At 48.6% G+C, this 19,145-nt stretch overlaps 1 protein-coding gene across 1 annotated transcript; it reads right to left on the bottom strand.

Moving 5' to 3' along the window:
* Positions 1 to 2,360: 2,360 nt before the first annotated feature.
* Positions 2,361 to 16,939, bottom strand: KLF9 (KLF transcription factor 9). Its single transcript, XM_059836641.1, has 2 exons — positions 16,080 to 16,939; positions 2,361 to 5,964 (listed from the first exon to the last, which is right to left on the bottom strand). The coding sequence occupies exons 1-2, from the start codon at positions 16,546 to 16,548 to the stop codon at positions 5,732 to 5,734; spliced, it is 702 nt and encodes a 233-aa protein (XP_059692624.1). The 5' UTR covers positions 16,549 to 16,939; the 3' UTR covers positions 2,361 to 5,731.
* Between the last annotated feature and the right edge of the window lie 2,206 nt (positions 16,940 to 19,145).

Below are 19,145 nucleotides of genomic sequence, written 5' to 3'. Positions count from 1 at the left end.
TGCTTGGAAACACTGTTCAAAGCCACTAAAGCAGTCATTTAGCAGCAGAAGAGCCCGCATTGCTCTATGTGGTGCTTCTGGGAAGCTCTAATATACCTAACATCTGTATCTTCTGAAACTTCTGCTGCTGTCATTCTGGTCCCTGCCCATTAGCCAGAAGAAAAACAAAAAGCCATTGAGAAAGTCCAAGACTTTTCTGTGCACCTTTGGTTTATTTTTCCATGCATTCTGAATTCCAAGAGGGCATTGTTGGATCTTGCAATGATGAACAGCCCTTATGTACTCAGTGATTCTTCTTTGTGCTGTAGTTTATACATTCCATTTCCTTTGTACCTTGTGTTCACTGTACAGACACACAGGCATTATGTGGCCTAAGAGGCAGTAGACATTATGAAACAGACACTGATGGGGTTTGATATGAAAAGGGATAGGATGTTTATCAATTATCAGTCGAAGGTCACAAGCCAGTAAAAATACAGTTGGAGCAACTTCAAAAATACAAGCTGAAAGCAATCTAATTTACCCAAAAATGAGCCAGAAAAATACTGTGTGTAAACATACAGAAATAAATGTTAAGCATTAGAACTTAGTGATGATGATGTCAGTCAAGATCTCTTTTTGAAATGGGAAGATTTCCACAGTACCTGTGGAAGTGTTTGAGGAGGTGTTTTAGGAGTCAGAGAGTTGCTTTGCTGAGGACAGTATGGCAGTGAAAGCACAGTAGCTGAAAAATTCTTCCCATTGGGAAAGCTTCCTCTCCTTTAAGTCCCATAAACAGTTCTTGAGAAAGTACAGTGTTCTTACAATTGGGCATTTGCATTAAGTTACTGCTGAAGAAATTTTTCCGGTGTGGCTGAGCAGTGTGAGGAGCTCAACCTGAAAGTTTTGTTCCCAGAGCAAAAGTCATTGAGAAAGTAGTGGTTGTTACAGAGCTCTGAAGACCTCACAGGCTCTTTAGCCCTGGAAGAGTGAGTGCTGAACAACATTGTTATAGACTCCTGTGGAGATCAAAATTATCCAGGTCACCTGGCAGGCAGATTCAGAAAGCCAGCCTTCCTTGTATGCAGCTTTCTGAACCACTCTGCAGGCATTTAACTAGACTGTTAAGACATTTTGTGGCAGGTTTCCTTTCTTTTGTCCTTGGCAGAGAGGAAAAATGAAAATGCAGGATACCCTTACAACCTTATAGAAATTGTGCTCTCAGAATCAGCAGGTCTGTCTTCAGGGTCACACTTCCCCATGCCGAGTGCCAATGCCTCTGTGGTGCACCCAAGACTTTGCATGACGTACCCATTCCTAGTCAGAATTTATACCACTCCTGGCAAGACCCCTCTGTACAATGTACTACATCTCAGTGGTTGGAAACATCCTTCTAAAGTCTCCTCTACACTAGGCAGATTTTGGTAGCTGTTCAAATTACAGCTCTAAAACCAAATATTAAAAGGTTTAAGATAAAGAATGGTAAATTTGTGAAAGTCTTTTATGATGGGATTGCAAGGGAATGAGGCCAGTGCCGCAGCCCTGTGTCCCTTATTCATAAAATCAATGACAAGCTGAAAAAAGAAAATATTATGCTGAGTTTTTTTCTGTCCTTTAGCCATCCAACACAAGAAGAGAAAACTCCAACTCAGCATTGAGTAAAATCTGGAGGCTACTTACAAGTTTTATTCCAGCTGCAGATGGCAATCTTCTGCCCATTTGTCCCTGCCTGCATTGCTGGAAGGTGACACATTGCCTTGGGTCCAGGGCTCATCTTGCAGTCATGTCTGAGCCCTGTGCCCATGTACCTGGTTAAGTTCCTGTAAGTGGGTGCTTTCAGTAACTGTGATGCCCATGACCGTGCATGTCAAGGAGCTTTTTGGCACAGGGTACCTTGTCTTTCTCTTTCAGAGGCCGAGCAGATGCTTTTTATCTCCGTACACCAGTGAACCCTCCAAAGCCATGGAAGGCTCAAGGCAGCAGAGTGGCTGCACAGTCCATGGTGTGGCTGAAGCATCATTTGCTGACTGAGCAGCTGCACGGTGTGAGGGAGAGCACCACTGAGCTCAAAAGCCATGGAGCAGTGGGAGACAGACTTCTTGCGAGCTGGAGCATGCAGATGATGGGACACTTTTTCCTGAGTACAAGTTTTGTCTCTATCTGCTGCATGGGAAGAAGGAATGCCTGGGAAAACACACTGGAAAAGTAGAGAAAGACAACCCAAGCTAAATTATGACTAGCACCACTAAGACCTTTGAAGCTGGTTCACACACTGCTCAAACTATGGATTTCATGATGTGCAGTATTTTTTTTTTTTTTTTTGGTGGTCATTAAGGCTGGTTTACATAACCACTGCTTGATTCCAGTCATTCAAGACCAAGTTTGGGTTTTTTATTCCTTTTTTCTTTATTTGGACAATATATATACACATATGTACAAAAACACCTATGCCTACTTTTTTTTCTTTTCCTTTTTTTACAATTTCATGTGATTTACAAAACAGGACAGCAAAATAACTTATAAAGAATACGAATACTGTACAAAAATAAAACTGATTAAACTATTGGGAGTTGGTATTTTACAGTGTTACAGATCACTGGTTTGTAGAACAGCATTTTTAAGTATGTGTCCAGTCTGATGTTTGCTGGCCTAAGTCCATCTGCAAGGTGAAAACAGATCTGTAATGTCGGTCATGAAAAGAGTTCAAGAAGATGTTATATAGCTATACCTTTAAATCCATGACTTCTCTATACTAATGGACTTTCTTAATCAAGGAGAGAAGCTGTCCTAACTTCAATGCTATTAAGTACTTCCAAAATAGTACAACAAGTACATACAGTATTAGAGAACCTGATTTTCCTTTTCTTTTCCAACACTTGCAACACTATTCAAAACTTAACTTCAAGATGCAAGGATCTAACCTGCAGTTTGTTTTAGGTGTTAAAGCCATTATTTGCTTTTACTGAAAGAAAAAAAAAACAAACCAAACCAAACGAACAAAACAGTACAATGATATCCCCAAACCTGGTAATTCCCAATGCATTCTCTTAGAGATTAATGAATCACATTAATCCTGTCTGTCCAATGCTGAAATACAGCATACACTACCATTTAGGAAGGGTTTTTTTCAGAAACAGGATCTTGTCACTGGCAGTGGTGACACATGCCTTACATGTCCCATTGTCCCATGGACTAAAGTACCTCCCGCCTATTTCAGACTTTGCAGGAACATTTCTTTAAGTGTGCATTCTACCCCAAATACACAATATGGATACTATAAAGCTGGCCATTTACTTCCATATATCAGTTAATCCTGGTAGCTAAGTGACCAAAATGTTTATATACTGATTTAGGAGCTGCTTATCAGCTGTGGCTTCTAGTTGTGGTTGATCAGATGTGAGGATCTCTTGTATTTCACAGGATCAGGCTTTAATTTTCCAAGTGCTGTATTTGTCCCACAAAATGGCAACAATCCAGACTGCAGGACGGAGACTTGAAATCTAGCTTGATCTTCAGAGAGAAGAACAAAGATGAATAAAGATGCACCTCTGAATCTCATCAGGCTGCTCATGGCCCTGACCCTACTCCACAAGGCAGCATTAACAGTACTGGTAAGCAGAATACGTTCTGTATTTCTTGATCAATAAAAACACCAGCACTACCAGATTTTATTACAAAGAACCTATGTCTCTGTGACTCAATCTGAATACGAGAAATTAAAGTTTGGTTTCTAAAATAAATGTTTCAAAAAGCTGAAACGGAGGTAGAAAGTGTGCTTGGTTTCCTGATGTCTTCACTGAAGAAAACACATCCCTTTTTATTCCATAGACTGTTCAATATCCCCAATGCTTTAAAAGAAGTTCTCTTCACATAGACGAAATCTATCATGAACTACACAGGTAAAAACACAGTATGCAAACAGATTTCTAATGCTGAAAGCCATATACAACTGTAGAGGAAAACACTCTACTCTCCGAGTTAGTTTTTTATGTTTGTTTCTAGGAAGCAAGCTTTTTATCAGATAAAACAATAAGATACTGTAATTGCAGGTGTGCTAACAAGATCTTTTATGTACACAATTTTACAAGATGACCTAAATTCATCTGCAGTGGAGACACTTTGGGTTTCAGTGTAAATACTCACAAAATTAATTTGGCTCTAAGTCTCTAGTAGGGCTGCACCTCCCCTTCCTCTTCTGGAGGAAGGGGTAAAAACCAAACAGAAGAACATTGCTGGGAAAAAAATAATGTGTAAACAGAATTCTCCCCCATTATCCAGCTGGGGAGGGGAAAAAAAATATCACTGATAACCTCTTAAATTTCATGCTTTTAACATACAAAAATTTGAAATATTCACTAATGGTCACATCTAAAAGTTTTCATTCAGTGGTCTTTCTGCTCCTTTTAAAGATCCAAAAAATAGCTTTAAAATAAAAGTCAACATTGCTTTTATCACCATTAGATGTGCCATGCATGACACAGGTACAAAGTACTAAGAGAAGCTTATGTCATAAAGGAGTATTGCAAGACACCTTCTGTGTTTCAAATTAGCTTGTGGTATTCCCCCATACTCCAGAGAAAGAGCAATCAAGTGATACAGGAGCCCTTCCAAAGTGCTCCTTACAGTAATTTTAGGTGTTTCCATTATCAGAGTGCTCTTAAGAAAAGGTCTACTCTCTCCATAAGCACACAAAATTCCCATAGGACTCCAAGGGAGTTAGGCCATGGTATGAAGAGAATAAATCTTTAAGGCAAGTGTAGGAAGAGAAAAAGCCTTTAAAAAAGCAGCTGTTTGTAAAGATGGTAGCTGCTTTGTGCACCCATTCAAACAAACCACAGCAGAATAAAGCACTGTTAGTGGCATTTCTGTAGTACAGTACTATATCACTGACAAGTATGGGATCATATGAGACACATATGCTTCAGCTCCCACATGCCCGCCATATTATCTAGGCTGAGCTGGATTTTTCCAGGCAAGTGAATAATAGAGCTAAATACACACACAGTCAGAAAATTACTGAGCTCTTTATGGGGATTTTTTTGCTTTAAGTATTTTCTTGAATCATACATGTTTTTACTGGAAAAGTCCAGCTGATATTCAAAAGTATAGTTAATACAAAGAAAAGTTAAAAATACCTATTTACTTTAATGGGCCTTATTGAGTATAAATTCACCTTATCTCAGTATATCAATCAGATACTATTGGTAACATATGTAATGTTTCTCTTAATAGCCTCTTTAAGTGCAGAAGATACACAGAAGTAAGCCCACTTCTAAAATGTGCTATGGAGTTTTTATCTGAGTTATTTATGTGACTCGGAAAGTGTTTTTACTCGACAGACTCTAAATACAAGCAGCATTACACTGTTCAACAAAACATGTTCATGACACAGCAATCACAAAGACTTTGGGGTCATGCTACTGTGGTGGCATAGGCCAGACCGCCCAGTCCTATGTATGTACACCAGTATCAACGCATGACATCGGAAGAGGTGGTCACCTCCTCCCTGGCTGCCCCTTCCCTCCTCTCACCCCACAGTCCACTTGTTCCAGACTGTTCTCAGGCAGAGCCAGGAGGTGGAAGATGGGGAGGGGGATACTGAGTACTTTTATTTTTTTAATGCCGGCTACATGTGCTTTTGGACAGCGAGGGTGACCGGCAGAGCAGTGGATGCTCGTGTTCTGGCACCACTGCCTGCACCCTCGCCACAGCCTGCCTCTCCTCCACTCCTTCCCCAGGGCCAGCCCTGCCTTCACAAGGAGCTGCCGGAGCTGGACTTTTTCGATCGCTTGATCATGCTGGGGTGGAATTCGGTGTGGCGGCGGGCGTGCTTGGTCAGGTGGTCGCTGCGCATGAAGCGCTTCTCGCAGAGCGGGCAGCGGAACTGCTTCTCGCCGGTGTGGGTTCGGTAGTGCCGCGTCAGCTCGTCCGAGCGGGAGAACTTCTTAAGGCAGTCGGGCCACGTGCAGGGGAATGGCCGCTCACCTGTGGGCAAGAAAGGATGACGAGAGATTATGGGGGGCAGGGGTAATGCAGATCGGCACATGCCAGCTTTGCTAAGGAGCCAAAGAACATGCTGCTGAGGGAAAAAAGCTGCTTTTGTTTCCTGCCATGGCGCCAATGTCTGTGGAGCTGTGGATAACTCGCTTCATCAGGTTTCACTCTCACCTCCCGGAGAAGCCAAAAATCCCTCCAAACACATGAAACTCACATTCTAGTGCAGAACCTTACATGACCTGAAGACTGTCAAAACAAGAGATGAGCTCTGCCTTTGCCTGTATGTTTTTCATATTGGTCTCACTAGAGTAGTTTGGGAAAGGTGTGCCAGAATTATTCCTCTGACACTTCCATTCTACTGAATTATTTGTAACAATTAGAAAATTATGAAAAAAAAAAATTGTTTAGCTAGGACAAGTCTTTCCAGCCCAGGAAGCCTCAGGGCTGCAAACATGTAGGGCAAAACTGCTGCACCTGCAGAGAGAAGTCCCATGCTCCCCTTTCAGCCCTTCCTCTGGAAATCCAAGGTGTTCCAGCATGTATCCATCTCTTAGCTGGTTTGAAGACAGGAAAAACACCTCATTATTCCCACTCCATTGGAATAGATGTTTGCTGTAATGATCAAAACCAACCCCAAACGTGTTAACCTAAACGATGCCACAACTTTCCTTCTACAAAACAAGGGTTCAAGGATTGAAGAGAACTCCACGTCGTCTTCCTGGCACTCCACATCCCTACAGTTCACCTCTGTGGGGGTTGCACAGGCTTTGCCTTCAGGCACAAGCACAGTGCCTCCAAAGCAGCAAGGCTGACCCTAGTACACAGCACAGATGGAAACTGAAGGTGTTTAACTTCACACAAAAGACTTCCACCATGCACTGCTGCAGGTTTGATCCCTTCATTTACTTTCTTCAGAGCCTCCTGAAGAAATGTAAATGGCAGCTCTATGATAGCTATTTATAGACAACCATGAAATACAAAAACTATCCCAGGGGTTTTCCAGCTTGGAAGAGTTGGAAAGAAACTCCGGAATTCCAGTATTTCTTAGTACTATGAAGTTTGGCACAACAGGTGAGCTCACTTTACATTCAAAGATCAACAAATAAGGAGTGATTTACAAAGCAGGTCCTGGAGTTCTCCCCCAGATACAACAGACGAAAAGCTACAGACTTGAATGAACAGCCCTGAATCCAGGAGGACAACAGTCCATACAAAGTACGGTAGAGTTGCAGGGAGGGACTCACTGATGGCATCCAAAAGGCCAAAGGAGGAAAAGGACAGGCCAGGTAAGCTGAGATATAGTTACACCAGGGGCCCTGAAAGCTCTAGTAAGCTTCCCTGAATAATGCTTCACTGGTTGAATTCCCAATTATTTGCGCTCCTTAACAGGCAGCTGTCCCATTCCAGACCCACCAGTGTGCCATGGAGCTGAGCGGGATGAGTGGGACTGCCTAAGCCACAGCACAGCCTGGTGGCTGCTGCCCCTGCGCTTGCCTCCTTCACCTCATGGCCGTGCTGGTTCTCAGGGGAGATGGATGGGGAAGAGGAAGTCAAGCCTGATGGAGGCAGAGCTGCCAGCCACCGTGAGCCAGAGCTATTCTGTTTGTTATAAATGCATTTCTCAGCTCCCTGTTAGACATGGTTGGAAGACCTTCTGAACAACCACTGCCTGTATAAAACAAATTAATTTAAACAGCAGGTAGGGTCACGTGTTCATGAACGCCACAGCTGCAGCTACACTGTGGAGCAGCACTGGGAGCTGTACGGAGGCATCACAACACCACCCTTGCCCAGTGCATAGTGCCCAGCCCTTAGCATCTGAGGCAAGGGTTTCACTTGTGCTGCTCTTTTGCTATCTATCTCATGGCTTCTGTCACAGCTCCTGGAAGCAGGTGGCAGTGGGAGGTGCAGAACAGCTTTCTTGCACCCCTGGGAGCGTGGGAGGAGTGCTATACATCTTGCACGTGTGGAGCCATCTAGTATATGCCTCTGTGTCAGGCACTTACACCCCAGAGCAAATGAGGCATCCTCCCTCATCTCTGGAAGCCACATTTCCAACCACCTACCTCAGGACAGCTCTTCAGTCTGCAGGTGCCTAGGCTGGATGACAAGCATCAGTCTTTGGGGAGCAGCACCTGTATTTTAGGCATGGTAGTATCCAACCTGAGTGTCTAAAAGTAGTGTTTAAAATGTGGCCTCAAGCAGCCCTTAAGAAACTGAACTCCACCCCCATGTCCTCCTGGAATTTCACCTGGGAAGATAAAATGAAGCCCTGCTTCTGGAATTCCCTCTGACACATGACAGGAGCAGCCTGACCTACACCATTGCTACCCCACACGTCCATTGCACATGCCAGGGGAAAGCACTCGGAGGTTATGCAGTGTAACACAGAGGTTCAGAGAAAGGCAGGGCTTGCCCAGGATCACATGAGGATCACCTCACCTGCTGTGCCTTTGGTACTGCACTCTGAAGGGAATCAACCCTGGCCCGGCTCGGGGAGGATACAAAGGCTGTGGGAGTCTGGCATGGTGCAGAGACACCTTGCTACCAACAGGAAAGCTGCTGTGCATGAGGACGGGGACACAGCAGAGATGGCCAAAGGCAGGTGGCCATGCTGGAGGCACCTGGACGCCACCAGCAGGGCCCCCCACCCACCACAGAGCTCCCAAGTTCAGCAGTAAAGAATGACTTCATCACCTCAGCAATACAAACCTGCAGAAGCTGTCACAGCCACTTTGGAAGTGCTATATGAAAGCAGGCACAATCCCTGGCTCCTGGATGCAATAAACTCCATGCTTCTCAGAGCAGAGACAAGGGGGATGGAGGCTTTTTCAGGCCCTCAGGGGTCATGTCCGATCCTGAGAATTCACTTCTCCCCTTGGTCACAAAGCTATAAGGGATGAGAGCAGCCCAAAGAAATGGTAGGTACCTCAGTGACAACCTCAATAGATGCAAGGCAGGCGTGGAGTGTGTCTCTAGGAAGCACTTACAGCAAGGCAGAGATGGCTGATGGCATGTGATAGCTGTCCACTCTAAAAAGATGATGGTTGTATCTGCTGTATTAGACATGCCTTCCTTCTGCAGCAGCAGAGATGCCTGTGGAAGAGCCCTCTGAGGAAACAAGTCTTGCAACTCAGAGGCTTGCTGAGCAGGCAGTGCCCTGGAGAGCTGCAGTGCAAGCCAGTGCCACCTCCATCTGGAGATTTCTGAGTCTGCTCGGGCAAGGTGTGTATTTTCCTTATGATTCTTCTCCTTCAGTTTTGGGGGTAGTAATGCTAACTCTTAAACAGCAGAATGAAACATCAACATGCCGTGCTGTTACACACTGCTTCCCTTAGTGGCTGTGTGCTACTGACTTTTTATATTATGCCTCCGATGGGATTTTCCACCAAGAGATGAAGGAAAGGTCAACGGTACATCATGACAATTTGAAACTATGTGTGATTGGATCCTAACACAACAGACAAAAGAGGTGAATAATTTTCTTTTAAAAATAAGATATCGATATACATATATATCCAGAGCAGCTTACAGAAGTAAAAAGTGAATGAAAAACTGATTTATAGATAATAGGAACAGGTGCACCTGCAGATTCCCATTCTTTGTGCTGCACGGCACCAGGAATAGAGAGACACTTTATTCTCAGTATAAGTTTGCTTCACAGGTCTTCTCTACAGTCTAAAGAACTATTGCAACCCTGGCTTATGTTAAATCCCATATGGATGTAAAGGCCTTTGCAGATCCTTTTATCTTAGCCCTCTTGCTACACCTGCCATTTTCAACACCACCCTCTACAACAAATGTTTATAGTTTGTTCTTTCTGGGCAAGTTTAAACTCTATATCCAAGCTACTTTGTATCACCTGAGGCAGGTTGACTTTATTTTATTCTGAATAGATTAAAAAAATAATCTTTTTTTCCCTACCCTGGGACATTCCAGATTTTCTCACACTCCAGAGTTACACAGAAAGAGTTTCTGAAAAAAGAATACAGAGTGGGCATTAGCAGGCTCATTAACGTAAGTACAGGTAGTAGTGTTATCCTGATTAGTCACCTGCCTCCTCACCACAAAACCCTGCTTTATGCGTGGATGGCTGAGGTTAGGAGCTGCAGTTCATGGTGGCTTTAATACACAGAATATCTGCTATCTGTCTCAGGTACCTCTCACTTTTCCCTCCAGTTACTTGCCCCACACACCCTGAACAAGCAATTTCCTGTGGCACACTGGACTTTGACTGACTGAGTGTCCACATGCCAGATATTCTGGTGAACACAGAACATCTGGACAGACAGACTGGAGGCCTTTCAAGCAGACTTTTTCCTCTCCTGAGATATTCCATAATCAGATCACTAAAACACATGGCAACCAGGTACAGATACTGGTGCAGAGAGAGATCAGGAGTGTGGATGTTCGGGACCATATGCCTAAACTAATGCTGTCTGGAACACCTAAACCATGGTCATCCAAGCAGACAACAGGCCAAAAAGATGGGATAGGCAGCAGATGGATGGGTTCCAGCAGGGGGTTTATTCTGCCAGGAATTAGGATTAAACACAACAGGTTGGTTCAAGTATTAAAATGCTGCTTTCAGCAAGTATTTAGGGTGTTCTGACATTCTTAAAACTACCAGTCAGCAGCTGCTTGGTCATACAGGTATTTTGAGTCTCTTTCAAAAGTCCAGATGCAAAACCACCTACTACAACCTGCTGCTGCCGAGTCCAAATTCCAGGAAAACTGTCTTGCTGTTATCCCACTGGGATGCAGTATCAGACGCAAGAGATGCCCTTCCAGCTTCTCTGTCAGAGCACAAACCTCCTTGACCATGTTACAGAAGGCTTTCTCTGGGGGACTGCCTCCATACACATAAATGTACACAGAGAGAGAGATCAGTCAGGTAAGCTACTTGGGACAGGAAAGATCTTTCCAAACCTCACCAGAGAGTTAAATCCATGCTTTTGCAGCTAAGGCAAGAGCCCTCAGCAGTACATTCATGGATATGTGAGACAAATTCCTAGCTCTTCTCCCTTCCTGGCTTATCTTCATGTGAACTTCCTCCATTTTGCAGTAATACTTGAATAATAACACAATAGAGGGACACCAACTCCTAGCCTGGTGCTTACTTACCTAGTGCACTTACCTGGGAACAAAGGACATTGGGTTTAAGCTCCTCTCCTCTAAGAATAATCAAATTTCCTTGCTAAGATGAAACAGCTTTGACAGGGAAAGGAGGAATCCAATTTCACATGCATTCGGAAAGATAATGTAACTTTTGATATTTCACTCTGAGTTTATTAGCCAGTGTTTCAACAGACTTTTCCCTCAAGTTTAAGGTATTTATACTGCTCTCAGGCTGTGTACATTAATCATAACCTGAATACAGATGGTGAACTGCACTACCACAAGTGCACAGTGTCTGAGGTATTCTTTGCCATCACTCCCTCAGACCCTGTTTCTTTAATCTTAAGCTGGCCCTTCCCTGCTCTTCCAGCTGCAGGCTTGGAAGCTGTTCAAGGCCAGAAGCACAGGAGCAGCAGCCTGGTGCACAACAATACAGCAGCCAACAAAGAGGAACAAAGGAGTTCCTGCAGCAATCCAAACAGCTGGCGCTGCAAGACGCAAGCTAACAAGAGCAGTGACACCCTCCACATGGGCTTCAGTGCCATAGCACAAACACTGTGCAGAACTCAGTAAAGCTGCAATTTCAACACATCCATCTGGAAGCAGGAGTTGTGCTCTTATGGATAATGCCTGCTCACTGCTTCTGTCCTACATGTGAACTTTGTCATGCTGACTCAATTGATAAACTTTTCTGGAGCACTTTCCCACAACTGACACATACACTTGCTTAAAATCTTAATTTTTTATCAGAAAACAATAAAACTGGGAATTGGACAATTTTGAACCTAATCTTGAGGATTTCTGCCTACCTTATTCAGCTGGCAAAACTCCCAGTCAGGATCATCATGTATCTCAAAGACCTGGAAACATGCCCATTAGAACTCCAGCAATTTGTGCATTTTCATTAACCATGGTATTTCATGTGGCAACCTGAATTTAACAAAAAATGTGTTGTCTCTTGGGTCCTATTCTAAAGGATCTGGGTAAGTGACATGGCATGAGCCAGATAGGAGGGTCTTAAAACGCTAAATTTCAGATTATGCTCAAACAAAATTACTGAGAAAGATCTCAGTGAGCAGAGGACTGTCAACACATCAGCATCTGTATAGTCTGTTGAGTGAGATAATCTAGAACACAAATAACAAAGCAGTACAGTCAAACCACACCCACACAGGGGCTGGTCCAACACCACAATATCTGGATAGCAGCAATAGGAAGCTGCGGTGCCTGTTCTTACTCTACTGGAAATGCTCCTCCACTTCCCTGTGCAGACTGTCAGCCTGAAGGTTTTCACCTCTGCCTAACCCCAGCTTCTGAGCACTGGTGAGAGCCAAATGCTGGGAGCACTTAAGAGTGCATCAGCTGCCTGGTGTATAACAAAACTCTCGGCATTGTTTGGATCCAGTTTACATGATGATACAGCTGGCTGAAAAGCCGAGCTGAAGAGGGAGAACTTTTCCCACATCTGGGTTTTGAGCATCTAAACTCTTAATTAAGGGCATCTGATGTGTATGTGAAATTCCCATCAATCCTCAGCCTCCCCAGGCAAGTAAACACCTGCAGTCCAGTAGGAGGAAGCATCTCACAAGCTGCTTTTATGGCCTCCTTCCTGGTCAGGAAGGAGGGACAGAGAAGAGCTAGTCTCAGTGGCCATGCGCCCTTTAACTGGATTATATTCACACCATCATAGCAAACATGCATTTTGTACAGCTTGTTTCTCCTGCCAGTTTCTCTCCCTGCCCTTTGCCCTGCACTCCCTGACCAGGCCTCCTGGCTGAGATTGCTACACCTGCCACCTGTAACCCTACACCTGTCATAACCAAACCTCTAAACCCACCTATTTAGAGAACTTCAGCTTCTTCTTCATTTTGAAGGTAACTCTCTGCTTTTCTGCTATTGCTTGTCTTTTTCTCGTTCAGAGGGGTCCTTCACCTTTTCCCAACCTCTGCACCACTTCCACGGCATCGGTCTCACCTAGGCCTAGCAGCACGAGCAAGAGGACTGTTTGCACAAGCAGGATGTGCAGTGCCATCTGCTGATCCTTTTCTGTAAAGATCAACTCAAAAGCCAGCTTCTGATGGATGGCGAATTTGGGCCTTCTGGAAATTCAACTAGCATTATCATCAAAGGTCCAAACTTCAAGCAAACAGTTATATGGACATTTTTAGTATCTGAAATACGGAATCTTTGAAACAACAAGTTTAAAGAATGGTTAATAAGATACAGACCTCTAACCTCTGAGCACCAAGTTTTTGCCTTCTACCCTTCTACCTTGATTTGGTACTTTTTTTCTTGCTTTGTATTAGGCTACCAAAGACGAACTGGTGAGTTTTCAGATTCCCAATCACTACACAGAAAGAGAGGGATGCAGAGCTTCCCAACTTGCTTGGCCAGGATTAATAAATAAAGAGAACTGTGAGTATGCACAAGTTTCTGTGAACAGAAATCCTTAAGCCATTTTCCAAGAGAGAAATACTGGGATTAAATATTAAAAAATTGATACCAGGAAGCTTCTGGTACTGGTGGCTGTGCACCTACTTCCACTAAAGGCTACACTGTAGAAACCTAGTTGGTGGCCTGGTGAAAAATGGCAGATAGATGAGAGAGACATTATTTGAAAAAAAAAAGAAATAAAATGGTATTAAGGAGGGCCCATTAATGCTCTGTAATACATAGTTATGAATAACTCCAGAGGTCCCATTGAATCCCACTGTTGCTAAGGAATTGTTGTCATCTATAAAAATAATTAACATTATCAGTATCGTTTAGCATTTCAGTTAGCTACAATTAACTTCACATTAGGAAGCTCTGAAAGTTCATTATTCCTGGATGTCTGCAGTGATTTTAATCACATGGAACTACCATGACAGTACCTCTGTGTTTCTGAGTCAAACGCCCCATACTTGGAGCTAAGGCCACCCCACTTGGGAGCAGCACATGCTAAACCTCATACCACTTTAGCAGTACTTATTATAACACTACTGCTTACAGCAGGCTGTGTGGGTTGTACAGTACATTAATTTACATGTCATCACACAGAATGTTATCTCAGCCATCATCTATTCTGGTTCTCCTATCACGGTGGATATTTGAGCGTGGGGTAGTAAATGGAAACGATATAATGTTCTCTTTGTCACTTATGAGACAACATTTTGGAGAGCACCAGTTACACTCAGCCTCCAAAAGAGCATCTGAGCTGCAGTCTCTGAGCTGGTAACACAACAACCCTTGGCACTGGCCATGAGGTCAGCATAGGGTCACCACTGACCATACTCTTTCCCAGCTCAGAGAGAAAGTCTAACCGCAGAGCTCATCGCTGAGCCATACCCAGTTATCCTACCACCTCCTCTCCAGCATCTTGAGCTAAGCACCCAGCAGATCTGCCACAGCAGGGCACTGGTCGGCAACGAGCCCCGAGCCTCTTCTCTGCAGTGCACGCTCACCTAGGCACATTGACAAACTGGAGCCACGGAAGCTGAGCCAGAGCTCAGATGTGGCCACATCCTACCCAATCCATATTAAATTCTACAGCAATGCCTTACGGTACATTCCTTGGGTGATGAACTCACTTTGTATCACACTGCTAACCATCACCACCAACAGACAAAACCCAAAATGTACCATCATTGACAGAAATGATGTAAAACACGTGAAATGTCTTGGCAATGTTCGTCTCTTTTTATTCACTCCTTTCTGTCCCTGAACACAAGCCTTCAATTCAGAACCTTTTTAAAGCAGCCTTTTGTACTCCACTACGATCCCAAGAGCAATTCAGACCCATAAAGGTTTTTATTGAATCACTTGCACTGAAGGTCTAAAAACAAACAAATAAACAAACAAAAAACACCAAAACGAAAACCAACAAACGAACAGAGAACTCTGCAGCTGCTGTCCCCTTGGGGCTAGGCTGCCGCAGATATGGTTTATCTCCAGGTTTCCATGTTGCCACACCCTCCGAGGCGCCTGGGCGAGGCCCGGGAATGGGAGCACACAGCTTGATGAATGAAGCCCTCGTGGAAGGCGTCCAGGCTGGACCGCGGTAACCGATAGTGCGAGGCGCTGCCGCCGGGAAGAGCGGGGTCGGTGCTCCCCGTACGGCGCCTCGATCGCCTCGGCCGGAGGCGCAGCGCGGGGCGGTTCGGGAGCAGCCGGCGGTGCCCTGCTCCACCGCTAGCTCGAGCGCCTAACACCGGCTCCAGCTGACGCGCTCCCCGGGTTCGCCCATCCAGCCCGCCGAGGGGGTGTGTCCGCAAGCCCCAGAGGTGCAGCTCGCCCAGGTTCAGGGAGACGCCGCCGCCACCGCCCCCTCCCGAGCCGAGCCGAGCCGAGCCGGCAGCCCGTGCTCCGGCACCATGGCCCCGCGGCATCCAGTCCCCGCAGCCGCGCTCAGCTCACCGCCAACTCTGCGGCCCAGGCCACAGCTTCCGACGGCCGGCGGGAGCAGCGAGCGGGGCGCGGGCGGGGACTGCGCTGCCCTCGCCTCCCTTGCGGAATGGGCGCCCAGTTCTGACCCGGTGCAGCCGGGTCCGCCTACAGCGGCAGGAAACCCGAATCCCGCCGCCCCTGTGCTTCCCTCGCCGACGCCCCGAGCGAGCTCGGCGCCACACGCTGTCATCCTCCCTTCCCAGCCGCGCCGGACACGCCAAGTTCGCTCCGCTCCCCGGCAATGTGCCGCCCAGCCCGCGCTGCCCGCCGGGGCCCGGGCCGGTTCCCGGCCGGTGCAGGTGGGCGGCGGGCAGGGCGCGGCTGGAGGCGCTGCCGCAGCCCCGCCCGAGGCGGCCGCCAGCTCCCGCCGGACAAGGGGCGCCGATGAGAGCCGGAGAAAGAAGGGGGGGGCGTGAAGGAGGGGAAGACCCGAGGCAGCCCCGGAGCCAGAGCGGCGCGGCAGGGCGGCGGGGGCGCGCGGGGATGCCGGGCGCGCCGCTGGCCGGGTTCATCCGAGGACAAGCGCTCGCTCCCGCCCCCTTCCCTCCGCCACCGCTGACCTGTGTGCACCCGGTAGTGCGCCTTAAGGTGGGAAGACTTGCCGTAGACCTTGCCGCAGCCGCTGTAGGGGCACTTGTGCCGCTTCTCGGCCGCCAGCTTCCCCTTAGGGGCGGCCCCGGCGGCGTGCAGGCGGGGGGGCGGCCCCGGCGGGGGGCTGCGGGGCGGGCTGGAACCCTGCTCGGTGGCCGCGTCGCTGTCGGAGCCCGCGTCCTCGTCGGGGCTCTCCACGCTGTCACTGCAGACGGAGGGGGCGGGCAGCGGCCGGTACTTGTTCAGCTCCAGCAGGCTCTTGGCGATGGCCAGCAGGGCGCAGTAGTCCTTCCAGGCGTCGCGGGGGTCGCGCAGCTCCCGGGCCGCCTCCCCCTCTCCCGGCACCTTCAGCCGCGCCGCCTCGGGCACGGCGGAGCGGTTGGAGATGGAGACCAGGCACTGCGCCGCTACGAAGTCCACGTACGCGACGGCCGACATGGTGCGGCCGCGCCCCGACGACAAGGGGGGCTCCGTCCGCCCTCACTGCTCGTCCGCCGGGCCGACCGCGCCGCCGCCAGCCATGGCCCGCCCGCGGCGCGGGAAAGAGTGGGGCGGAGGAGGAAGGGGGCGTGGGGGGCGAATAAATAGCGGGGCGCCGGGCAGGTCCTTCACCGCCGCCCCCCGGGGGCGGCGCGCACTCGGCGAGGGGGGAGCGCCGCCCGCGCGGCCGGCCCGAGTCCGGCGCAGGGGCCGGGGGAGAGGATACCGTCCGCCCCGCGCCCCGCGTGCTCCTGCCCGGGGGCCGCCGCGCCGGGGCCCATCACGTCAGGCGCGGAGCCCCTCCCGCCCCGGCCGGTCCGCGGGCAGGGCCGGCCGGCTGTGTTTACTTTCTCCCCCCGCCACTCACGGCGCCCTTTTTCTAGGGGGGGCGTGTCCGCCGGGCGGCCTCCCCGCCAATCGCCGCGCTCCCTCCCCAGGCCGCGTGCTACTCCGGGCGCCCCGCCGCGACCGCTTAAAGCAGCGATGCCGGGGCGCCGCCGGGGGCGCGACGGCGGGGGCGCCGCGGCTCCGCTCCCCGCTGGGGGGGTCGCGCCGCCGGCCCGGCCACGGCCCGGAGGAGCCGGCAGCGGCCTCGGGCAGGGGCCCGCTGTGGGGGCGGCGCGGGGCGGCGGCGCTGAGCGGGTTAAGTAGCTCCCTGGAAGTCCTACGGTCCCAGCAACGGGCCGGCCAATGGGAAGTGAGCCGGCTGATGTCACTGGCAGCCCTCCGCCAATCAGCGCCCGGTCCCGAAAGGTGCGCAACGCTTGGAGGCGCGGGGAGCGGCGGGCGCCCGCTCCGGCCGCGGCCCCCCCGCGCCGCTGGCAGGGAAGGGCGGGAGGGGCGAGGGGGATGCCCCGCCCGGGCGGGCTGTCCGTGACCCCAGTGCGACCCCGAGCTGGCTGCCTCTGCCCTGCCCTGCCCGCGGCACAGGGACCCGCCAGGTGGGGCTCCCCGTACTGCCTCGGGACGGAGCCCCCTGTCCACGCGGGCAGGAGACGGGAGGACGGGCGCTGTGCAGGAAGCGGGAGCCCGCGAAGCCCCCCGGAGAAACACGGTGGCGGCGCTACGCGCTCCATCGCCACGGCGTCATCGTTGAGACAGGCGGCTCCGTAAGGCGGGGCAGGTACCCGGGCGGGGGTCACCGAGCGGCACCCCCGGGGAAGAGTTCTAGAGCCACCTGATAGTGTCTTCCGCTTTGCCACTGTTGGCAAAAATAAAGGTCAGGTTGACGCTTACCCCGTCGCCAAATAAGTACTATTCAGCCTAATCGAATCCCAAAAACCTGTCACGTCTACCCAAATAACACGCCCCCATCTGTGCCCCATCGAACGCGCAAAGCTCATAGAGTGTTGTGAAAGCTGACTGACCTGTGCTCAGCCAGAGAAGAGTGAAAAACTGGATTCTGGATCAAGCACTGTTTAAAAAAAGGAAAAGAAGTTACCATCTTCCCCAAGCCACTGGGGCTGAGGTGTGAGGTATGTCCGTGTGTTTTGCTGTTTTGCAAGCATCAGGAGAGAGGGTAACAAAAAGACCCTGCCTTAGAAATAATGCCCGTGAGCCTCTCTACGGCATTACCCGAAGGAACACGGTGCCTCTGAAATCACCGTCTAGATGGAGAAGCACTTCTGTCAGACAGAGGAGCTTTTCCCGGCTTTTGTGAACTGCATCCCAAGGAGACTGATTCCTGGCAGGCCAGGGTCCCTAACAGAATCTTCTGTCCTCAACCGCAGCCCACCCTTCCTGACGAAAACAGACAGGGCCTGAATGGTGAAGAGCTTTATGGATTGCTATTAATTTCATTAGCTGAATGTGGAAATTATGAGGAAGTAGCTACCGAAATGAGGCAGTGTTGTTCTTTTCCTGCAGGAGATAAAAATTAGTGATGTCAGCCATTTTGTGTGCTAGCACACTAGGTCACTCACTGTGTGTAACCTCGAGCAGCAATAATCCTTTGCCATGGATAATTGGCATCAGCTATGGATAATTTTATGTGCCATAACTCAGACAAAAAAAGTGCACAAACAAAACAAAAGAGCTAGAGGCTAGGTCTGTAAGAGGATCATCTGTAGGCTGATGAAGACCAAAGAGAGAATGTAAATAGAGCAATGTATCTAACGAGGTGGTCTTCAGCCATCAGTCAGCAAGTCACTCTTAACCCTGTTCTCACAGCATTTTTCCCTGCTAGTCCAGCACCTGTTGGCCTCTGGTGCTTAAGAGACACCAGGCAGAATAAGAGGTGTGATCTCCAGGTCTGATAGGAAGGAGGAACAGAAGGTATTGTTGTTTCTTTACCACTAAAGCTGTTGATATATGTCTGGTTTCTGTATAGTACTGGTGCCGACAACCTTCTGTTTCCTTCAGAGGGGCAACAGCATTTTACACAGAAAACAGCATCTCAGGTTCATTAATTTGGATATCCAGGATGTAACTTCACTATCTGGATGTTTGTAATCTCTTTTCACAGCACTTTCAGAGCTTCTTTGGCTGACAGTGTCCAAAAGTTCCTGTTTTGAGATGTCCTAAAACACATTTCATTAACATGCAAATAGATTTCT

Source organism: Haemorhous mexicanus, chromosome Z (genome assembly GCF_027477595.1).
Source record: "Haemorhous mexicanus isolate bHaeMex1 chromosome Z, bHaeMex1.pri, whole genome shotgun sequence".
Taxonomy (NCBI): Eukaryota; Metazoa; Chordata; class Aves; order Passeriformes; family Fringillidae; genus Haemorhous; species Haemorhous mexicanus.
The sequence above is the reverse complement of the archived record's forward strand: the minus strand, read 5'-3'. Positions and strand labels throughout refer to the sequence as shown.